The sequence below is a fragment of the Dermacentor andersoni genome, chromosome 1 (assembly GCF_023375885.2).
Source record: "Dermacentor andersoni chromosome 1, qqDerAnde1_hic_scaffold, whole genome shotgun sequence".
Lineage (NCBI taxonomy): Eukaryota > Metazoa > Arthropoda > Arachnida > Ixodida > Ixodidae > Dermacentor > Dermacentor andersoni.
Window position 1 is genome coordinate 95253150 of NC_092814.1, and position 18124 is coordinate 95271273.

The window sequence follows — 18124 nt, forward strand, 5'->3', positions numbered from 1 at the left end:
GAAACACCGAGTGCTGTTAGATGCATGTCCGAGGATTCCGCGCGTGAATCTAGGTCGCGAAGTCCGCGTCGCCGATGCTCGGAATGCTTAGCCGCGGGTCTGAAACGTCCACAAGCGTAGGGATCGGCCACGCTACTGCGATGTCCGCGTTGCGCCCGTTTTGACACGTCGAGATTACGGCGAGTGGAGACTTAAACTCGCGAGGTGCAAAGAGCCGAGCAGACGACGCGAGCGCCGGACCAATGGCGAGCCGCGCTGGAGTCACGTGGCGGGCGCGCCCAATCGCAGACTCCGGTACGACCTTCAATCATTTGCTTTTTGTGCTCTTGTTTCTGTATGGAGGAGATCGCTGAAGCGGCAAATTTGAAGACGGAGCAATGCGCTTTCCAACGAGACCAAGATAGCAGCACTCGGTCGCGCTGTTCCGGAGATATTGTGGCGTGAAAAACGCAGTTATTTCTTGATTTCCGCGAGATTTTTCGCCACCTTGGCTAATAAAACGAATTTTTAGAGCACTTCTTGGTGGTTTACAGGGATGATATTTGGGTATCAGATAGAAAAAGGGTTATAAAAACTGAAAATGTGATTTTCAAAAAATCCATTTTTGGCCATTTTTCGCGATGTAAAACGCGCGACCCCCCTAAGAGGCCCTGAATCTTTTTGAAGATACTAAGAAAAAGTTGCCGACTTGTCGTAGAGGCTGCTGTGAACATGTGAGCCAAATATTACTGCACTGCATGCAGCAGGTAAGTTACAATCTTGAGTCGAAAACAGCGAAAAACCAACTGCCCTCGCTGCCACTATGCTGTCAGTCAGCGTGATCGAAAGCAGCTGGATCCACCAACGCTAGTGGCTGATTTGGTAGTTGCTAGAGCATTCACAGTAATACATAACTGCTAATTCTGAATTAAATAGACACAAAATATATATGACTGCGATCTCAAAGATACATAAAAATAATTTCATCTTTGCACTGTGTGTAGCTGCGTCTACTGCACGTGGTCTCCGAAATGGCAGCAGCGTGCCATATAGCATAGTCTACCGCAGCCACCACGGGGTGCCGCGATGAGCCTTTTCACCGCTGCAACGCCCTATTTTTGGCCAGGGCTTTGCCCACTTGGCTTCTCTGCTGTGTAGCTTCCAGCACGCTAGCGGAGACGAAGAGAGAGAGAAAGCCAGGTATTGGTGAGATAATGCCACTTATAGTTGAAGGATTCGAAAAAGTTTTGTGGCATGAGATTCGTGAGACATTGTCCTTTAATAGTGAGGCCAATCTATTAGTTTGAAAAGTGTTTCAGGGCCCCTTTAAAATTTACACAGCAGCTCCCTTTTGGGAAAGTATTTTGACAGCATCTTGTTGGAATTGGCCAACTGCTTATTAACATGGAAAGGTAATGTTTTCGAAAGCTGGCAAAGATCTAACCTAGAATCTTTCTTGACTCTTCCTGGAAAATAAAGGTGGGTTAGGCAGAAAGAAAAGAGCGAAAATGACCTGAAATGTGTGTTACCACACGCACTTTAGGTGCCATGGTTTGTGCACAATGTTTAAAATAGGATGTCTAGCCTTTATTTCACTTGTCAAGAATGAACTATTTTCTGCAATGAAATGAAATTATACGTCTGCAGAGGATCCACTTCATACTCATTCAGTGTTTCTCTTTAGTGTCCCTTTAATGCATGTCAATGAGAACTGTCATTTGCTTTCACATGAGTGGCACCACCATCACATTTTTGGAGAAGACATGCATGTAGAATGACTCTCTGTCTCACCTGCACTAAAACCTCTTGTGCAACAAAGCCACCAGGATCACCTGGTTCAACAGAACTGCCCTGTACAAGCTCCTCCACAACAGGGACTGCTGCATCCAGGTCACTGTGGTTCTGGCCCATAACCTCATCAGGGTTAACAGGCACCAAAGCCTCCACAAGTGAGTCAGAGAGAACAGCAGCTGCTGTGCTGTCCACTTGTTCCCCTTGGGTCTGTGAACCACTCCTCTGCAGGATCTGCAGTAGCAACAGCAGTTGTAAAAACCACAATGCACACCAATGTAACACTGTAACAATGTAGCATAGTACCGTTTGTGATCTCAGTCAAAGCAAGCAGCCTGTGGAGACATTCCTGCCACTGCTGCTATTTACACTGTTCCTGTTAATTGCCAACAGATAATCAGTTCCCACATCTGCACAGTCTCTCTTCTCTGACAGCAAGGTGCGCGTACAGTGGCGGTTTTCCATTCTTTTGCAGATAAATTGGGCAAATAAACATGCTATGTGTTCTCCATGTGGACCAAAAAATGCAATGGTACTGCGAAATTTCGGTGCAAGGAAATATGTTTTTTTTAAGTTCTTAGGATAAGGTCACTTACAACCAAGCTAAGAATAGATAAAAAATTCCAAAAGAAATATAATGTTCCAGCTTATCCCTAACCCTTTCAGTTTTACTGACATGCCGGAACGTTTCCCACCATGGTATGCCCCACCATGACAGTGACGTACCCATACATTCTGCCCTCTCTCCACTTGGATGTACGGAGTAACACGAAATTGGCGAGCTCAGAGATGGTTCTGCTATCAGTTCTATACTTCTAAAAGCCTATTTTCCCTCATTTCTCCTCTCAGTGAAGCATGTGCGTCCACAGATGGGGCTGCTGTTTTCGCTATGCCATGCCTCCTTTCCAGCAACAAGGGTACTTCTTTTGTCGGTGTGCTTTCTCCAGGATGACTCTGCTATTTGTTGTATCTCTTTCATCTGTTGCTCTCTTTGCTTTGTCTGGCTGAGTGAGAATAAATGAAAGTACTCTTTCCCTGAGCATGGCTGCGTGATCGCTTTGAGATGGCTGCTCGCGCGGGAACTTCAACTGCTGATTGGAACGGCAGCTCTTCCGACTCCGAATACAACTCAAGCTCAGATTCAGAAGATGACAGTGTGTTGTCCGAGGAAGAGGCAACTTCGACCATGTCAGATTCTAACCCTCACACTGCAAAAAAGTACCGAGAACAATTATGGTTTTGAGTCCGCTGCACGTTTTTTAGATAGGAATGTCAGAACCATAACAAGAGTGCATTTGACATTATCCATGTCTTCTCTTTTTCTCTTCTGCATAAGCAAACCATTGTGCTTGTTTTATATCTGCAAAAAAAGCATCCTACTGGGGTTGCGTCACCTCTGAAAAGATCGGACACTGAAAGGGTTAACAAACTAATTTTTAAACCAGGACCCCATAGCCTACCAGCTCTCCACGGTGAATTTTCATATGCTTCTTGCAGCTCACTGAGGTCTTGAAGGTCTTTTGACAGTATGGGCACATGAATGGCCTGGCACTTGTGTGAGTGCACATGTGCCGCTTCAAGGAACCATTAGTAGTAAATGTTGCATCACAAATCTGAAATAACAAACAAGATGCAGTTGCAAGTGTAAGAATATAACTTTGCTTTGCTTTCAAAAGCAGCTTAAGGCTGTATTCAGTGTGAACATTTTTCTGTCACAGTAGCTTAAGAAAATATTATAACATTAAAGATTATTTTTCTCAGCCTGCATTTATGGTCATGGCCAGGTTATTATGAGCATTTCAAAATAAGCCCACAAGATTGTTCTTTCAACTTGGCCAATTAACACTTGATGTTCACATGGTGTTGAATTAGCCCAGAGAGGATGTATCCAATTGTGTTGTATGTAATGGAAATAAGATCCCAGGAAATGAGCGACTCGGACATTAGCCTACTTCCCTATTCTTTTAATGCAAGGTTAAAACAAAAGTGAGGGCTAAAATGTTCACCAACACAGAACTACTTTTTATGCAGGAATTAGATGATTTAGGCAGAAGCGCTAAAAAATGGAATAATATGAATAAATGAATAAGAGAACAAAGTTCCCACTTATTAACAACTGGACTAACTTTAGCTTCTGGGGCAGATACAACTCTGTATCTTCAGGTCTCCTCAATGTTGCTGCAACTGCTGCAATGTGCAGTAGTTCAGGAGCACAACACTCTCGCAGCTGTATGATATGGCAGTACAGCACATGCCACCCACACCATGACAGTTAATTTGCTGTCATTCAAGGGCCACTTTTACAATAGTTCTCAGCACTCAAGAAACTTGCATTGTGCTAATACAGGCATCTTTAACTGGCTTGTTGCACACTACATGGTACTGCACTTCTTGGTTACCATGCAGATGGAATCGTTTCCCAGTTTAGATTACTGCACTCTTTGGTTAATCATGCAGAGATTTCCCACTTTAGGTTAAAATCGTCACATGGTGCAGAGCACATAAGTTTACAAATGCTGCACAGTTGCCAGGGTACACTTGTAATGGCTTATGACAAAGTGCTAAACTCTTGATGTGTATCTTTTTCTCAGGGCTACAACAAAGATCATCCTGGAAGCGACACTTCTTAGAGAGAAGGCCGGACTTTGTGAAGACTGTATCTGTTCTGATGGTGCACCATGAAATAGAGCAATGTGGCATAATATAGGCATTAACAGAAGCATCAAAAGTGTTCAGTGCAAGATGGAGCAAGCCATCTGACAAGGATACATGTTTCCACTTTATATTGGGCTACGCACATCTTCTGAAATGCAAGTGAAACATAATGTTGAAGCAAGGTTTTGATAGTTATATAGGCAAGGTATTCCCAATTCAAATCTTTCTTGTCTCTGAAATTGGCAACCTCAGAATGACCTACCGAAACAAACTTAAATGTTACAGGTCCACTGGGATCATGTTTTGACAGCTTGGAAGTTTGACAGCCACGTCACCAGTCTCAAAGTTGTGCCCAGATTAACAAGGCTGCATGTATATATATCCAAACGTGTTTGAACAAAAATGCAAGTACATCTGGCTTTCTACATCTACAGCACTTCGGTAGTGAGCATTATGAGTTTCTATAAGGAAGGGATTGAAGAACAGTATCCGAATCCTAAACCAATGAAAACCTTTATTACTATAATGGCTCAATTCACAGAAGTCATGACATCAATTCCCAGCAAAAGCACTGGGGTATTACTACTGCAATATTTTCCATGTGCAAAGAAATTGCATTTTCTGTGCTGTTTCAGACCTGGCAGTGTAAAAGAAGGTGCACTTGACAGAATTGCCCGCTTCTTGGATGAATGGGAGGCCCATGCAAAAGGGCTTGGTTACCTGAGCAAGATACCTTGGAAGGCCTTCTTTGACACACAATGCCACGAAGGACCTCCCGAGTATTTGACTGAAAAAATTGGCTTCAAATACTTGATGATGCCGCACTTTACTAGGACTGCTTTGAAGGTTTCTTTGGAATACCTAGTATGGCAGGCCAGTAGTGCAAATGACCACCTTCATCATTATCATCAGGTGTTTATATATTTTCGTGGAGGAAGAAAACCTATGCAAACTGTTTAGGACTATTCTTTGGATACATGCAGGTGCATGAATTTCCTGAGCCTTGCCAAGAGCCTGAAAGATAGGAATGTGCTGCCAGGACTTTTGGCATCCCTACTCTCTATAGAGGAGGCATTACATAAAAGATTCAACAAGAAGCTCTGGATAATTCTGCAGTTCCCATGGAGGCAGCAGAAGGGGCCATAGACCATGCTGATTACACAAAGCAATGAAGCGATGCTCGCCTTATGTACTAGTATATCGTAAGCTATGTGGCAAAAAGTAGGTGCTTCCAGCAAACTGAATTATGCTGGTATGCCTCCATTGTGCCAAGGGACACTGCTGTAGCAGACCTGGCAACTGATGCATTGAAGGAATGGAACCTTGGAGGACTTCTGCACCCATTAGAGCCAGTGTACAACTTGATTCAGACTGTTGAAAGAAAGCTAATCCATGTGTTTGCACAATGCATGTGCATTCAAAGATTGCAAGCAGCCTACTGCAGGCAATAAGCTGCAGCATGCCACAAATTGGCTACACCAAGCACTGTACAGAACTAACCAGATCCATTGTCAGGTTTTCTTCTATTACAAGGCTTCACTTCCTTTTAAAGGGGCTCAACTAAGCAGAGTGAAAAATTATCAAGAGGTTGAAGCCATGTTATGCAAGCAACATCCACCAGTGACTCTCTGATAATCGAATTGCTGATAATAAAGTTATATGTTAAAGCCATGACACATAGTAGTCTCAATTTTTGTACAACTTTGAGCATACTGGTTCCGTGATAGCACAATGTTAGGTGCAACTCAAAGGTGCTGTTGAGTAAAAGAGAAGGCCATAAATGAACATGGTTACTCACAACATTAAAATCTGTAAACTTTGCTGAATGCAGCAGTAATAGCCATGAATGTCTCAGAGGTTAGAACACGCTAATTTCAGAGAAATTAAATGATAAAATATTGGTGACTGAGTGTTTCCTATAGAAGAAGGGCCATAAAGCTAGAACAACCTCTTTTAGGACTATTCTACTTTGCTATGTCAATAAATCATATAAAGATGTGTAGAGACCATTTCATCTTCACAAAATTTGTAATAAATTGTGGTACCTTCAAAATAGCACTTTATCGAAGAATGGTTACAGTATGGTGGATTGTTCTAGCTCGCTTGACTAAGGTTATGCATATGTTTGAATTTATTATTATTATTATTATTATTATTATTATTATTATTATTATTGTTGTTGTTGTTGTTGTTGTAGTAACTGAAGCTAGTTAGGTTTTAATGAACATACCCCATAAAGTAAAAAATATTTGATGAAATTGAGCAGCGGCAAAGTTTGTGCCTGCTCACAGTGCATTCATACTTACATTACACTTGTGTTCCCTGATGCCTGTATGAGTCTTTACGTGAGCCTTGAGAACACCATTGGAGACAAAATTCCGTTGGCATTCATTGCATTGGAAGGGCTTTTCGCCTGTGTGCGAGCGGATGTGCTGCTTCAGGTGGCTGGACTTCTTGAACCCCAGTGGGCAAATGCTGCACTTGTAAGGTCGTTCCTGAATAGCTGGTGGTCTCTTGAGATCTCCATCATCAAGGGCTGCCTCACCAGTGGCTTCAGAGATGAAGATGGGCTCTTGAATGGGAATGAATGACGAGAGATCGTCTGAAAGGACCCCTGTGCCACTGTGAAGGTTTGCAGAAAAACGTGAATTCTCCCCATCTCGACAATGTGAGGCCACATGCATCTTGCAGCGCCCAGATGAGCTGAAGCTCTTGTTGCAAATTCCGCATGTGTATGGTTTGTCCCCTGCAAAACACAGACAGATAGTAGTGAATGTAGTGAAACATAAGGGAAATGAGAGGGGCAACCAACCTGTGTGGATTCGCATGTGGACTTTCAAGGAGCCTCTTGTAGAGAACAGGTGCTGGCAGGTGGGGCACTGAAATTGTTTGACACCCAGATGGGTTGCCCGAGTGTGTGCCGTCAGGGTGCTCTTGACAGCGAAGGCACGAAAGCAGTTACTACACTTGTAAGGCTTTTCTTGAGTGTGTATCCGGATATGCCGCACAAGATCACTTGGTTTTTTAAACTCCTTGGTGCAATACATGCACTGGTGCCAGCGCACATTTCCCACCTGCAGAAAATGGGTGAAGTGAGTTTATTGCAGCGAAGCATTAACATTCAGCTGCTAGCTACCATTTCAGGTCAGGTCAGGGCAAAGCATATGACCTTATGCCACACAGGCGAATTATAGGCTGCGCTTCCACATCTGGCAAGAGCTCTAGCAATCAAGTGCCTCTGAGTGGCTTTTGTTCTATAAGTGTGTGTTTATGTTTTTACCTTCATCCCAACTATTTCAGAACTGTAAAAATTTTCAGCACACAGCACAGCATAAATACACAAGCACAGGAAAAAAGACAACATCACGCTGACTATAAATTGCATAATTTCACCATTAGCCCCAATAAATTTACAGGTGACTGAAAAATAAACAACTGAATGAGACAAGTATGTGATTCAATTATCAACAAATGAACTGTGTGCTTTTGTACATCTCTGCAGTGTTTAACAATATATTGTGCCAGCACCAAATGGTCAATTGGTCGGCACCATACAAACACTCAAACAACGAAATAGCAGATGACCATGAAACTGCCATTTACTAGACTGCTGCAATAATCCTTGCTACTTATCAGCTCATGCTGCTACTTGTTGCACACTACTGGTCATGATAGCATAAGCTAAGCAGTATACAGCATGCTGCAAATTGCTGTTTGCTTTTACACTATCTTCATTATAGTTATTACTAATGTGTACTAGTCTCTGCTTGCTTGTGGGTTTATTATTCGCAGGCTAACAGCATAAGACAGTATTCTAGCAAATGATGGTGGTATTGTATCCTTTACACCTACATGCATACTCCTGTTTTGCCATCGTATTCCATATAATGGCATTGACAGACTGGCTAGCTGATGTTTGAATAATTTTCTGAAAAACTCTGGAGGGTCCACATACTGTCCTACGCATACTTGAGTGTATATTTTCATGTTCTTATATCATATTAACACAACACAAGAACCCGCCATGCACAAGTCAAGCTGATATGTGCAACCATTCTCAATGCAATGCCTTGCTAAGAATGTCACCGAATGAGCCTATACAACAGTTTCCAACTTGCTTTAGCTAGATGCTCAGGCAAGGCTTGTTGAGCGCAACCTAACTGCAAATGTATAGCCTATGTTTTCTTTTTAAAGTAAAAAGTAAGAAGGTGGGGCAAGGGACTTCAAGGGTCTTGTATTTAAGTTTTACAGACTTCCACACTAATTTTCAGTAAGATATTTGTTGTAGCTACATCGCACAGTTTATTTATTTATTTATTTATTTATTTAGTATAACTACCCTCAATTGCCAAAGCTGTAAAGAGAGGAGTGGGTGTACAATTGAAAAAGCAATTGAAGATTCAGAAGAAAAAAGAAGGTGGCAACATTTATAGTGTTAAGAAATATAAGAAAACTGGAAAACATTAATTATAACAAACAGTAGAGTTGTGAAAGTCCTGACACTAATCACTTCATTTCTGTCAGAAAAACATTGTCAACAAGTATTTATAATTTATACAGACCTGCCCATGTTAAAATTGGAAAAATACTGCAATGAAAAAAAAGAAAGAGGCAGAAGAGGTACTGCAATGAAAAAAAAGAAAGAGGCAGTGTGTGTGTGTGTGTGTGTGTGTGTGTGTGTGTGTGTGTGTGTGTGTGTGTGTGTGTGTGTGTGTGTGTGTGTGTGTGTGTGTGTGTGTGTGTGTGTGTGTGTGTGTGTGTGTGTGTGTGTGTGTGTGTGTGTGTGTGTGTGTGTGTGTGTGTGTGTGTGTGTGTGTGTGTGTGTGTGTGTGTGTGTGTGTGTGTGTGTGTGTGTGTGTGTGTGTGTGTGTGTGTGTGTGTGTGTGTGTGTGTGTGTGTGTGTGTGTGTGTGTGTGTGTGTGTGTGTGTGTGTGTGTGTGTGTGTGTGTGTGTGTGTGTGTGTGTGTGTGTGTGTGTGTGTGTGTGTGTGTGTGTGTGTGTGTGTGTGTGTGTGTGTGTGTGTGTGTGTGTGTGTGTGTGTGTGTGTGTGTGTGTGTGTGTGTGTGTGTGTGTGTGTGTGTGTGTGTGTGTGTGTGTGTGTGTGTGTGTGTGTGTGTGTGTGTGTGTGTGTGTGTGTGTGTGTGTGTGTGTGTGTGTGTGTGTGTGTGTGTGTGTGTGTGTGTGTGTGTGTGTGTGTGTGTGTGTGTGTGTGTGTGTGTGTGTGTTTATATACATGTATATAAGAAACAGTAACATTTTGTGGAAACTATTCATAATTGTTTTAGTAGTCAGTATTTGGATTACTTATTAAAGGTGTGTCAATGTTCGTGTCATCAGTGATGGTGATGTGTATTGAGCCAGCCGGCATTACAGTAGCTGGCCGCAACAGCACAGATGTCGCTTGAACCTATTTTTTAGCCAACAGGAAAATCTTGCAGTTACGTGGGGGAAAGCTTCCAGAAAATGGTGGATCGCAAGGCGCCATATATGCTGCTAGTGTACATAATTGCTGCATAAATCCATTGTTGTTTCTTTACTTTTTTTCACCACTTTTGCAATTGCCTTTGGGTTCTACTAAACGAACATTAGATGGTTGTATATAGGGGAAGTTTCACCATTTCATGACATATCACGGGCCTAATTTTGAATAAAGCTCACTTTGGATGTAACTGACCTTTCATGCTAGATTATTATGGTCCATTGTAACGAGTATCAGAAGTATACATACTTGAAGATGTGGCTATCATCACAAAAATGATTTAACCTAAAATTTAAGAATGATGATAACTTGGGACCATAGTACACCAAAATTTGCTTTGCAAGCATCAGATCATTGGTTCCACTCCAAACTTTAAACACTGCATTTTAGTAAGAGTCTGCAAAAACGTACCAAAACTCTAATTAAAATGAACATTATACTGGGTGTTCCACGTAAATTAAACGAAGTTTTAAAGAAAAGTGGTACATCTTAGGTGATTGAGACCGATGCCATATTGCTCAGTCATCCCGAGTTACTCATAGTATTTCTTGAAGTGAGATTAGTAAAGCAATTATATGCTGAATAATGCAAATTTTTAAATATTCATTTTAGTGCGTAATTGCGACTGTAGAAGTTGTAGAGCATGCTCAATCAAACCCAATGAACTTGTTTCGATGAAGCTATCTTTTACATAATTCTATTTTTCAGGTTCTGAAGGAAGCTCGCTAAATATTTTTTAAATGATGGCACTATGCACTTGCACCCCTGGTTTGCAGTGCTCTCAACCATGTTTCCCAAGATCAAAGGTTGCGTGCTCCTTTGTAAAAGAAAGTGATAGGCACTGGCATTTAGGCAGCGATGCTACCACAGTCCAAAATAATAAAGTGGCCGGCACCAAAAGTGGATTGTAACATACTCATCAGTTTCTTTTAAGATGGGCATGAGGGCTTTGTTCTTTGAAAACATGGCTGAGAGCACTACATACCAGATGCGCAGGAGCGCAATGATGTCACTTTTTTTTTTCATATTTCATAGACTTTTTTCAGAGCCTGCAGAAAGGAACAATGTAAATGACAATAAAAAGATTTAGCATGTCCGTGAACATATCAGCATTTTAAGAATACTAGATTGCCACGAAGGTCTACGGTAGCAACAATGCAGGTAGCAACATCTTATTATGCAAAGTTTAACCAGAGAACAAGGTTAATACAGTCAACTTCCATTTATTATACCCTTACAGGACCGAAATAATTTATTGAATTATTCAGTGGGTTGAATTAATTAAGATGCAGAAAAAAATACGCGGAAACACCACTGATTTGTTTGGCAGTACTATTTTCCCAATTTTAAACGCTCCTGAATAAAACGCACACCCACTTTCTATATGTCAAAAGTAGAAAAATAATGCAGAAATGACATTAATGCTTCTAAACACTGCATAAATCTAATGCACATATAATTTTTTAGCAAGTAAAATGGGAAAGCGTACAGATTATGTTGCACATTGGCACCCGGTTTTCCTAAGGTAAGCTTCACCGCAGTACAGCCACGTTAAGCGGTAGAGCATACAAATGCCACGAACTCTGTTATGGTTTTGTATCCGATTGCACTATGCAAGCAATCTTCAACCCAATTTTCTGTTAGAATTGGCAGATAACATAATCAGACATTGTGATCTAGCGTTATTACTTGGAAATATTCCTAGGCCAGGCAGAAAAACAGGCGTTTTCGACAGCAAATAACATCTGTTCAATGCATTCACCGTCCCTTAAGCTCCGTCAAGACATGCTGCCACTAGAGCGGTCACTGTCAGTCGCGTGAATGCTGACTCGTCAAGTTTCAATCATCCAGCGAAGGCGTATTTTAGGATTGAAATAACGAAAGTATGAGCCCATACAAATGCATGGGCGCCGGCCGGGACCTTCAGTCAGGATCGAATTAATCGAAAAATCTAATTAACCGAAGTTGAATGACTATAAGACTACTGTACTGCAGCGATTTATGAAGTTCTACTTAAGTTCTGGTGTAAAGCGTTGGTAGCGACATAGTCAACATGCAGTCCTTTTCAGAATTTCCTTCGATAAGAACGCCGACGTGTGACAAATATTTTCAAACACATTGTGGCTGGAAAAGGCATCAAAAAATGTCACTACAGTCAACGACCGATTTTCCGGACGCCCAATTTTTTGGACATGCTTGATAACTCGGACGCCTTCGTGGCATCGCCATGTACTGTACCCCATAGGATCAATGTATAAGAACGTCTGAAAATTTCGGACGCAAAGAAACTTTGCCATCTGATTTTCCGGAATTTTTCACAGGACCGCAGCTCCGAAACTGCATTACTTTTAAACCCCATGGAAGTGATCTTGAGCGCGACAGCGACAAGTGATGCAATGCAGATCGCTGTCACGTTCGCTCGTCGCCTACGTCGTACCCCATGCGAGCGATGACTTCGAGCGACATCGCCCCAGTGTTGCCAGAATGAGGGCAGCAATATAGGTGCCGAAACTAGCGTGATGCGTGCTTTATTAACTTAAGTTGATGTGTTTTACTGTGAAAAGCAGCATAAAATATTTTTGAAGGTCTTGCAGTAGGTTCTTACCCTAATCAAAGCCACCGCCGCCAACGTTTTGATTATATCCCCGCCTCCAGGGCCGGATTAAGAAAAATGGGGGTCCGGGGCTAATGCGCATGCAGGCCCCCTTTCCCTATACTGACCCCCCCCCCCCCCCCCCCCCCCCCTGTCACCTGCTACGCTACTGGAAATATGCCATGTTTAATTCTACCAAATTAAAAAGAATCAAATGCGATCAACAGGATTATTATTATTTTTATTATTATAAGGAAAACAACAAAACTTGCTTGAAACGTATGCTGTTGTAAACACCAACACATATGTTCACTTTTTGATTAATCTGCATTCTGTTTTCAGCAAAAGCTAAGCTTTGAGGAAAAGTTTAGTGCACTCAAGACGAACAAGAACGTAGAAAAGACAACACAGCTCAGAGGTCGATCCTTCTGAAACTAGGCTTTGTTTGCATCGCTAAGTTTAATCCCGTGAGGAGACACATGGTTGTGTCCAAAACATACTTTATTATAATTCAAGCATCAGACTGCACTAATCGTTATACACTTTACTCCATAAATATGCAATAGATATATACAATACTTAAGGCAATACAAACACCATAAAATTTCACTAGGATACAGATGAAAATTACCAACTGTAATTACAAAACATTATTTGAAAATATTTTCGTTAAATGTAAGAAAAGCAAGGACGACACGAAATAAACGTGGCACTATCAAAAACAACAAAAATACAGTTCTTTATAAGCACGCTAAATACCACAAGAAGAACAAACAAGAGACGAACAATGAAGATTTGCATATCTTGAATTACACTGCTCAGCGTTTCATTGGCAACGTGGAGGCTGGGAGGCGACACAACGAACATATTGGAACTATTCATGTGTAGCGCAAACAGTCCTCTTTTAATATGGCATCTTTCGCGCCTTCACTTTGGCGAAATCAGATATAGTCTGTTCGAAGGATAGATCGTGGAGGAGGTCACTTTCAATGGACATGATAGCAAGCGAGTTCACCCTGTCGTCAGGGGGGCTCGAACGAAGGCGATTTTTTATCAGCGACAACTTGGAAAACCATCCTTCGGTCTCACAGTTTGCCACGGGTATGCTTAATATGCTTAAGTACATTCGCAAAGCAATAGAAAGGTTCGAAAACACATTAATAAGCTTTCTTTCGTGCAGCAACTTCATTATTCCCAGGGGGCTCGTGTCCAGGCACACATAGTTGTGCAGAAAGTTCGCAAACTGAACGATTTCAGTGGAAAATGCTGGCTCCAAATCATTTTTGTAGTTTTTCACCAACTTCTCAGCCTGCTGTGCCAGAAAGCCTCGCTCCCAACTTCTGTCAGCATTTTAAGAATCCGAACATTTCGCAATATTCAGTGTAGGCAGCCTTTCGCACTCGCAAAGCAGAGCCCAGACTGTCAAGTACAACATTGTAGGTCTCTACGATAAACTTTTTTCGACCTTGTAGCACACTATCACTTTTTCCGTCTGGGTGCTTACTCAAAACGATGCGTTTGCCCTCATCCTGACAACATTGATTGGTACTTAGCGTGCGTGCTCTCTCTTCGAAGGTATCAAAGAGAGGTCGCAAAGAATTAACAAAGCCTTCTATAGAGCTCGGCAGGTCTACAGCAGTTGAAATGTCTAGGCCTGGTTTCTGAAGTGCTATGCTCGTTTTGTCAAAGCGCTCCAAGATTTCACTCCAGAAAATCGCCATGAATGCAGTCTCTAGTTTTGTTATTTTCTTGAAGAGAGAGGGCGCTTCGTTCCTAGTGTCACAGTTTTTTTCCTCGTTCTTTGATATAGCTTCAAGGCAACATAAGACTGCATTGAATTTTTTCAGAATGGCCTTACGTGATTCAGCGTGTCTTGACCACCTGGTCTCAGAGAGACTTTTTAAAACAAGCTGCTGGCCAGTTCCGCCCATGGTGTCCAAAAGATACCTCCATCGCTTAGGTGAGGCAGCAAAGAACACATACAGTCTCTGAATTACAATGAAAAATTTGACTGCCTCAAGGCAACTGTCAACGCTACACGCGCCAACTAAGTTCAGTGAATGACCAGCACACGGGACGTAGACTGCCAATTCATTCAGGTGTTTGCTTTGAGCTTGCAGTCCTTTGTATTTTCCTGACATATTACTCGCATTATCATAAGCTTGGCCGCTACAATCATCAATTGAGATGCCATTGGTCATCAAGAGGGAGATCATGGTATCGAAAAGATACCATGAACCATGATACCATGAGGTTCTTGCTGACTTGCCGAATTTCTGCCTTTACCGGAAAGACTGCGAACTCTCACGAGGTGGTGGTGTGCTAATCGCCGCGCATCACCATTTATTGTGCACGCTTGCAACCATTGAGGCTGACTTGGAAATAACATGGTTAATTTGCCGCGCTTCACCACAGACTGTTCTCTTGGGCGTTTGTTACAGACCACCACATAACACTCCTGATTTTTCGCATAAACTTAATAACATCTTCAGCAAACTTAGTGAAAAACACCCTAATGCAGAAATCCTGCTTTTCGGCGACTTTAATTTTCCACAAATCAACTGGACTAACAATAGTGCTTTAATCACAGGCAATGAAGCTGCTAAAGAATTTGTTAATGTGTGTCTTAATTTCAGTCTAACTCAACTTGTGCTAGAGCCTACGCGGGTTACAAAAGACACATCTAATGTACTCGACCTTATACTAAGCAGCCATCCTGACAGTCTATCATCCATAACTTACCTCAGTGAGGTAAGTGATCATAAAGTAATCCATGCCACCTTCACCTTTCAACCCATGCGACAAAGAAAATCCAACAAAACTATATGCCTATATGATACAGGGAACTACGAAGCTATTAATTACGAGTTAGGTGACTTCTTTCCAACTTTTGAGACATTATTCCATACGCACTCGCCTCAAGAAAACTGGACACTATTTAAAAATAAAATTAATGAACTCGTAAACAAACATATACCAAAAATAACTATGCACACCAATCAAAATAAGCCATGGTTCACCACAGCTTTCAAGAAGCTTGAAAACCAAGAGAAACGTCGCTTCTGGCTAGCCACGCGTCTTGGAAGCACCGAAGCTTGGTCAAAATACTACACGGCAGAGAACGCCTACCTGAGTGCCCTTCGCACTGCTAAAAAATCTTTTTGTAACGTCGACCTGCTCCAGCTACTTACTCAAAATCCTCGGCAGTTCTGGCGCATTTTAAGTCCCCAAGAAGCTCGTACCATCAGCGTGACAAATGCAGCAGGCGACACCGCCACGGACGCCGAGTGCGCCGATATATTCAACAAAGCATTTTTTTCCGTGTTTACAAAAGAAACTACCACTCCAGACTTTCCACTACCTACTAACATAACATCACATATGCCCCCCATTGTATTTTCGATAGATGGTATACTATCAATCATTGAAAAAAACAAATTATGTACTTCTTCTGGTGTAGACGAAATTAACTCAAAGACCCTAATGAATACTAAGCATATATCTGCGGCATGTTTCACTCTGCTGTTCACGCAATCATTGTCTACAGGTACTTTACCGGATGATTGGAAAGTGGGAAAGGTCGTTCCAGTATTCAAAGCAGGTAACAAGGACTCCCCCTTAAACTACCGCCCCATTTCATTAACTAGTGTCCCTTGCAAAATCATGGAACATGTCATATACTCGCATATTATGAACTTTTTAGACTCGGCAAACTTCTTTCATCCTTGTCAACATGGTTTTCGTAAAGGGCTTTCATGTGAAACACAACTAGCTATCTTCCTTAATGATCTTCACGTTAATCTGATAACAACGTTCAAACCGATGCCATCTTTCTAGACTACTCTAAAGCTTTTGACACAGTGCCTCATAACCGCTTGCTAATAAAATTATCTAGGTTGAACTTGGATCCTCTTGTAGTACAATGGATAAAAGAATTCCTTACTAATCGTTCCCAGTTCATCCTTGTCAATAACGTCTCCTCCGAACCCCTCCCTGTCACTTCGGGTGTCCCTCAAGGCTCAGTCTTAGGACCGCTTTTTTTCTTAATATACATTAACGATCTTCCGCTGCATGTATCTTGTCCTATTCGCATGTTCGCTGATGACTGTGTGATTTATCGTACTGTGACTAACATCTCTGACCAAGCATCTCTCCAGAATGACCTTAATAACGTGCAGGACTGGTGCAACCGTTGGCAAATGGCCTTGAACCCTAACAAGTGCAAATTTATTTCAATTTCCCGCCGTCGTAATCCTTATCTGTCTACTTACACAATTGCAAACGTCCCAGTAGAACCAGTTCTAGCCTATAAGTACTTAGGCGTAACCCTGTCCCACGACCTCTCCTGGAATGCGCATGCGACTAACGTAATCTCGTCAGCGAACAAGTCCCTTGGGTTCATGAGGCGTCATCTTTGTCATGCTCCACAGCACGTCAAACTACTCGCATACAAATCATTTGTCAGACCACAACTGGAATATGCTGCTGCCATCTGGAACCCTCATCAAACATATATCATCAATGCACTCGAGTCAGTTCAGAATCGAACGACTAGATTCATCCATTCTTCATATTCATATAACATCAGCATTTCACACTTAAAGGCACAATCTAGCTTGGCATCTCTTGCTTTTCGTCGTTGCATCGCCACTCTCTCTCTTTATCACAAATTTTTTTACAGCTCACTAAGCCGCCCGCCTTACCTCACGCCATCATCTTCACGCATGTCACAGCGCACCAGTCATCAACTCCAAGTTTCTCGTCCTCGAACACGAACTGTCACTTTTCAATCATCATTTTTTCCTCGAGCTGCCAAGGACTGGAACGACCTACCCATTAATGTCGCTGCCATCACCCCCCCCATGTCATTCACAATTTCTAGAAACTGTTGAAACTTGTATTTCAATGTAACACCTGCCTTTTCTTGTGTTCACATATTAACCACCCCTTATGTAATACCCCGAATAGGGTCTTTAAGGTAATAAAATGAAATGAAATAGAAACCGGTATGCGATTAAATTAGAACAAATCCAAGAAAATGTTCGTACACTTTCCCATTCAAATAGTATCGTAAAACAACTAACAGCTGACCAACGCGAGTAAGGTCTGGAGTCGAATCAACAATTAAAGAGAAGTATTTTGCCTGTTTCACTTCGTCAACGAGACATACCCTGACAGCCTTTCCCATATGCTCGATAAATTCATCACAAATGGTTTTTGACAGATACGATGGGTGACCTTTTCCTTTGTTCCCGGAGCATTTGATGTGCTCCTCTAGAAAGGGATCAAACTTGGCAATGGCCTCAAGCACTCCCATATAATTGCCATTTCTCAGTGAACTAAAGATCTCCTCACTGCCTCTAAACGCTAGGTTGCGCTCAGCTAGAAGCTTAACTGCAACGACTACGCGCTTAAACACATCTATCCAGTAAGCGGTGTCAGTGACAAGATGCTTAACAAGCTCCTTGTCAATTGTGCTGCTCGAGTTAGAGCGGGCAAGCCATGCTGCCACGTAGTTCCGGTACTCGACGCTATTTTCATGTGCGCAAACCTTTCCTTCTGCTCTTTTCCAATCAGAAAAGCCATGCGTGGTGAAAGCACTGGGGTTGCTTGAAATCGAAAATAGT

At 42.1% G+C, this 18124-nt stretch overlaps 1 protein-coding gene and 1 long non-coding RNA gene across 2 annotated transcripts in view; one reads left to right on the plus strand and one right to left on the minus strand.

The window, feature by feature from the left end:
- LOC126545794 (uncharacterized) overlaps nt 1–18124 on the minus strand; it is a 155956-nt gene that overhangs the window by 67137 nt on the left and 70695 nt on the right. The window contains exons 12-15 of the mRNA XM_050193791.3: nt 7238–7499; nt 6732–7171; nt 3231–3383; nt 1771–2004 (exon numbers count right to left, since the gene is read on the minus strand). Coding sequence (XP_050049748.1) covers nt 1771–2004; nt 3231–3383; nt 6732–7171; nt 7238–7499 — 1089 coding nt within the window. The remainder of the gene's footprint in view (nt 1–1770; nt 2005–3230; nt 3384–6731; nt 7172–7237; nt 7500–18124) is intronic.
- LOC140216115 (uncharacterized) lies at nt 1844–6096 on the plus strand. The gene is made up of 2 exons (XR_011892782.1): nt 1844–1928; nt 4362–6096. It is a non-coding gene; the product is annotated as an uncharacterized lncRNA (long non-coding RNA).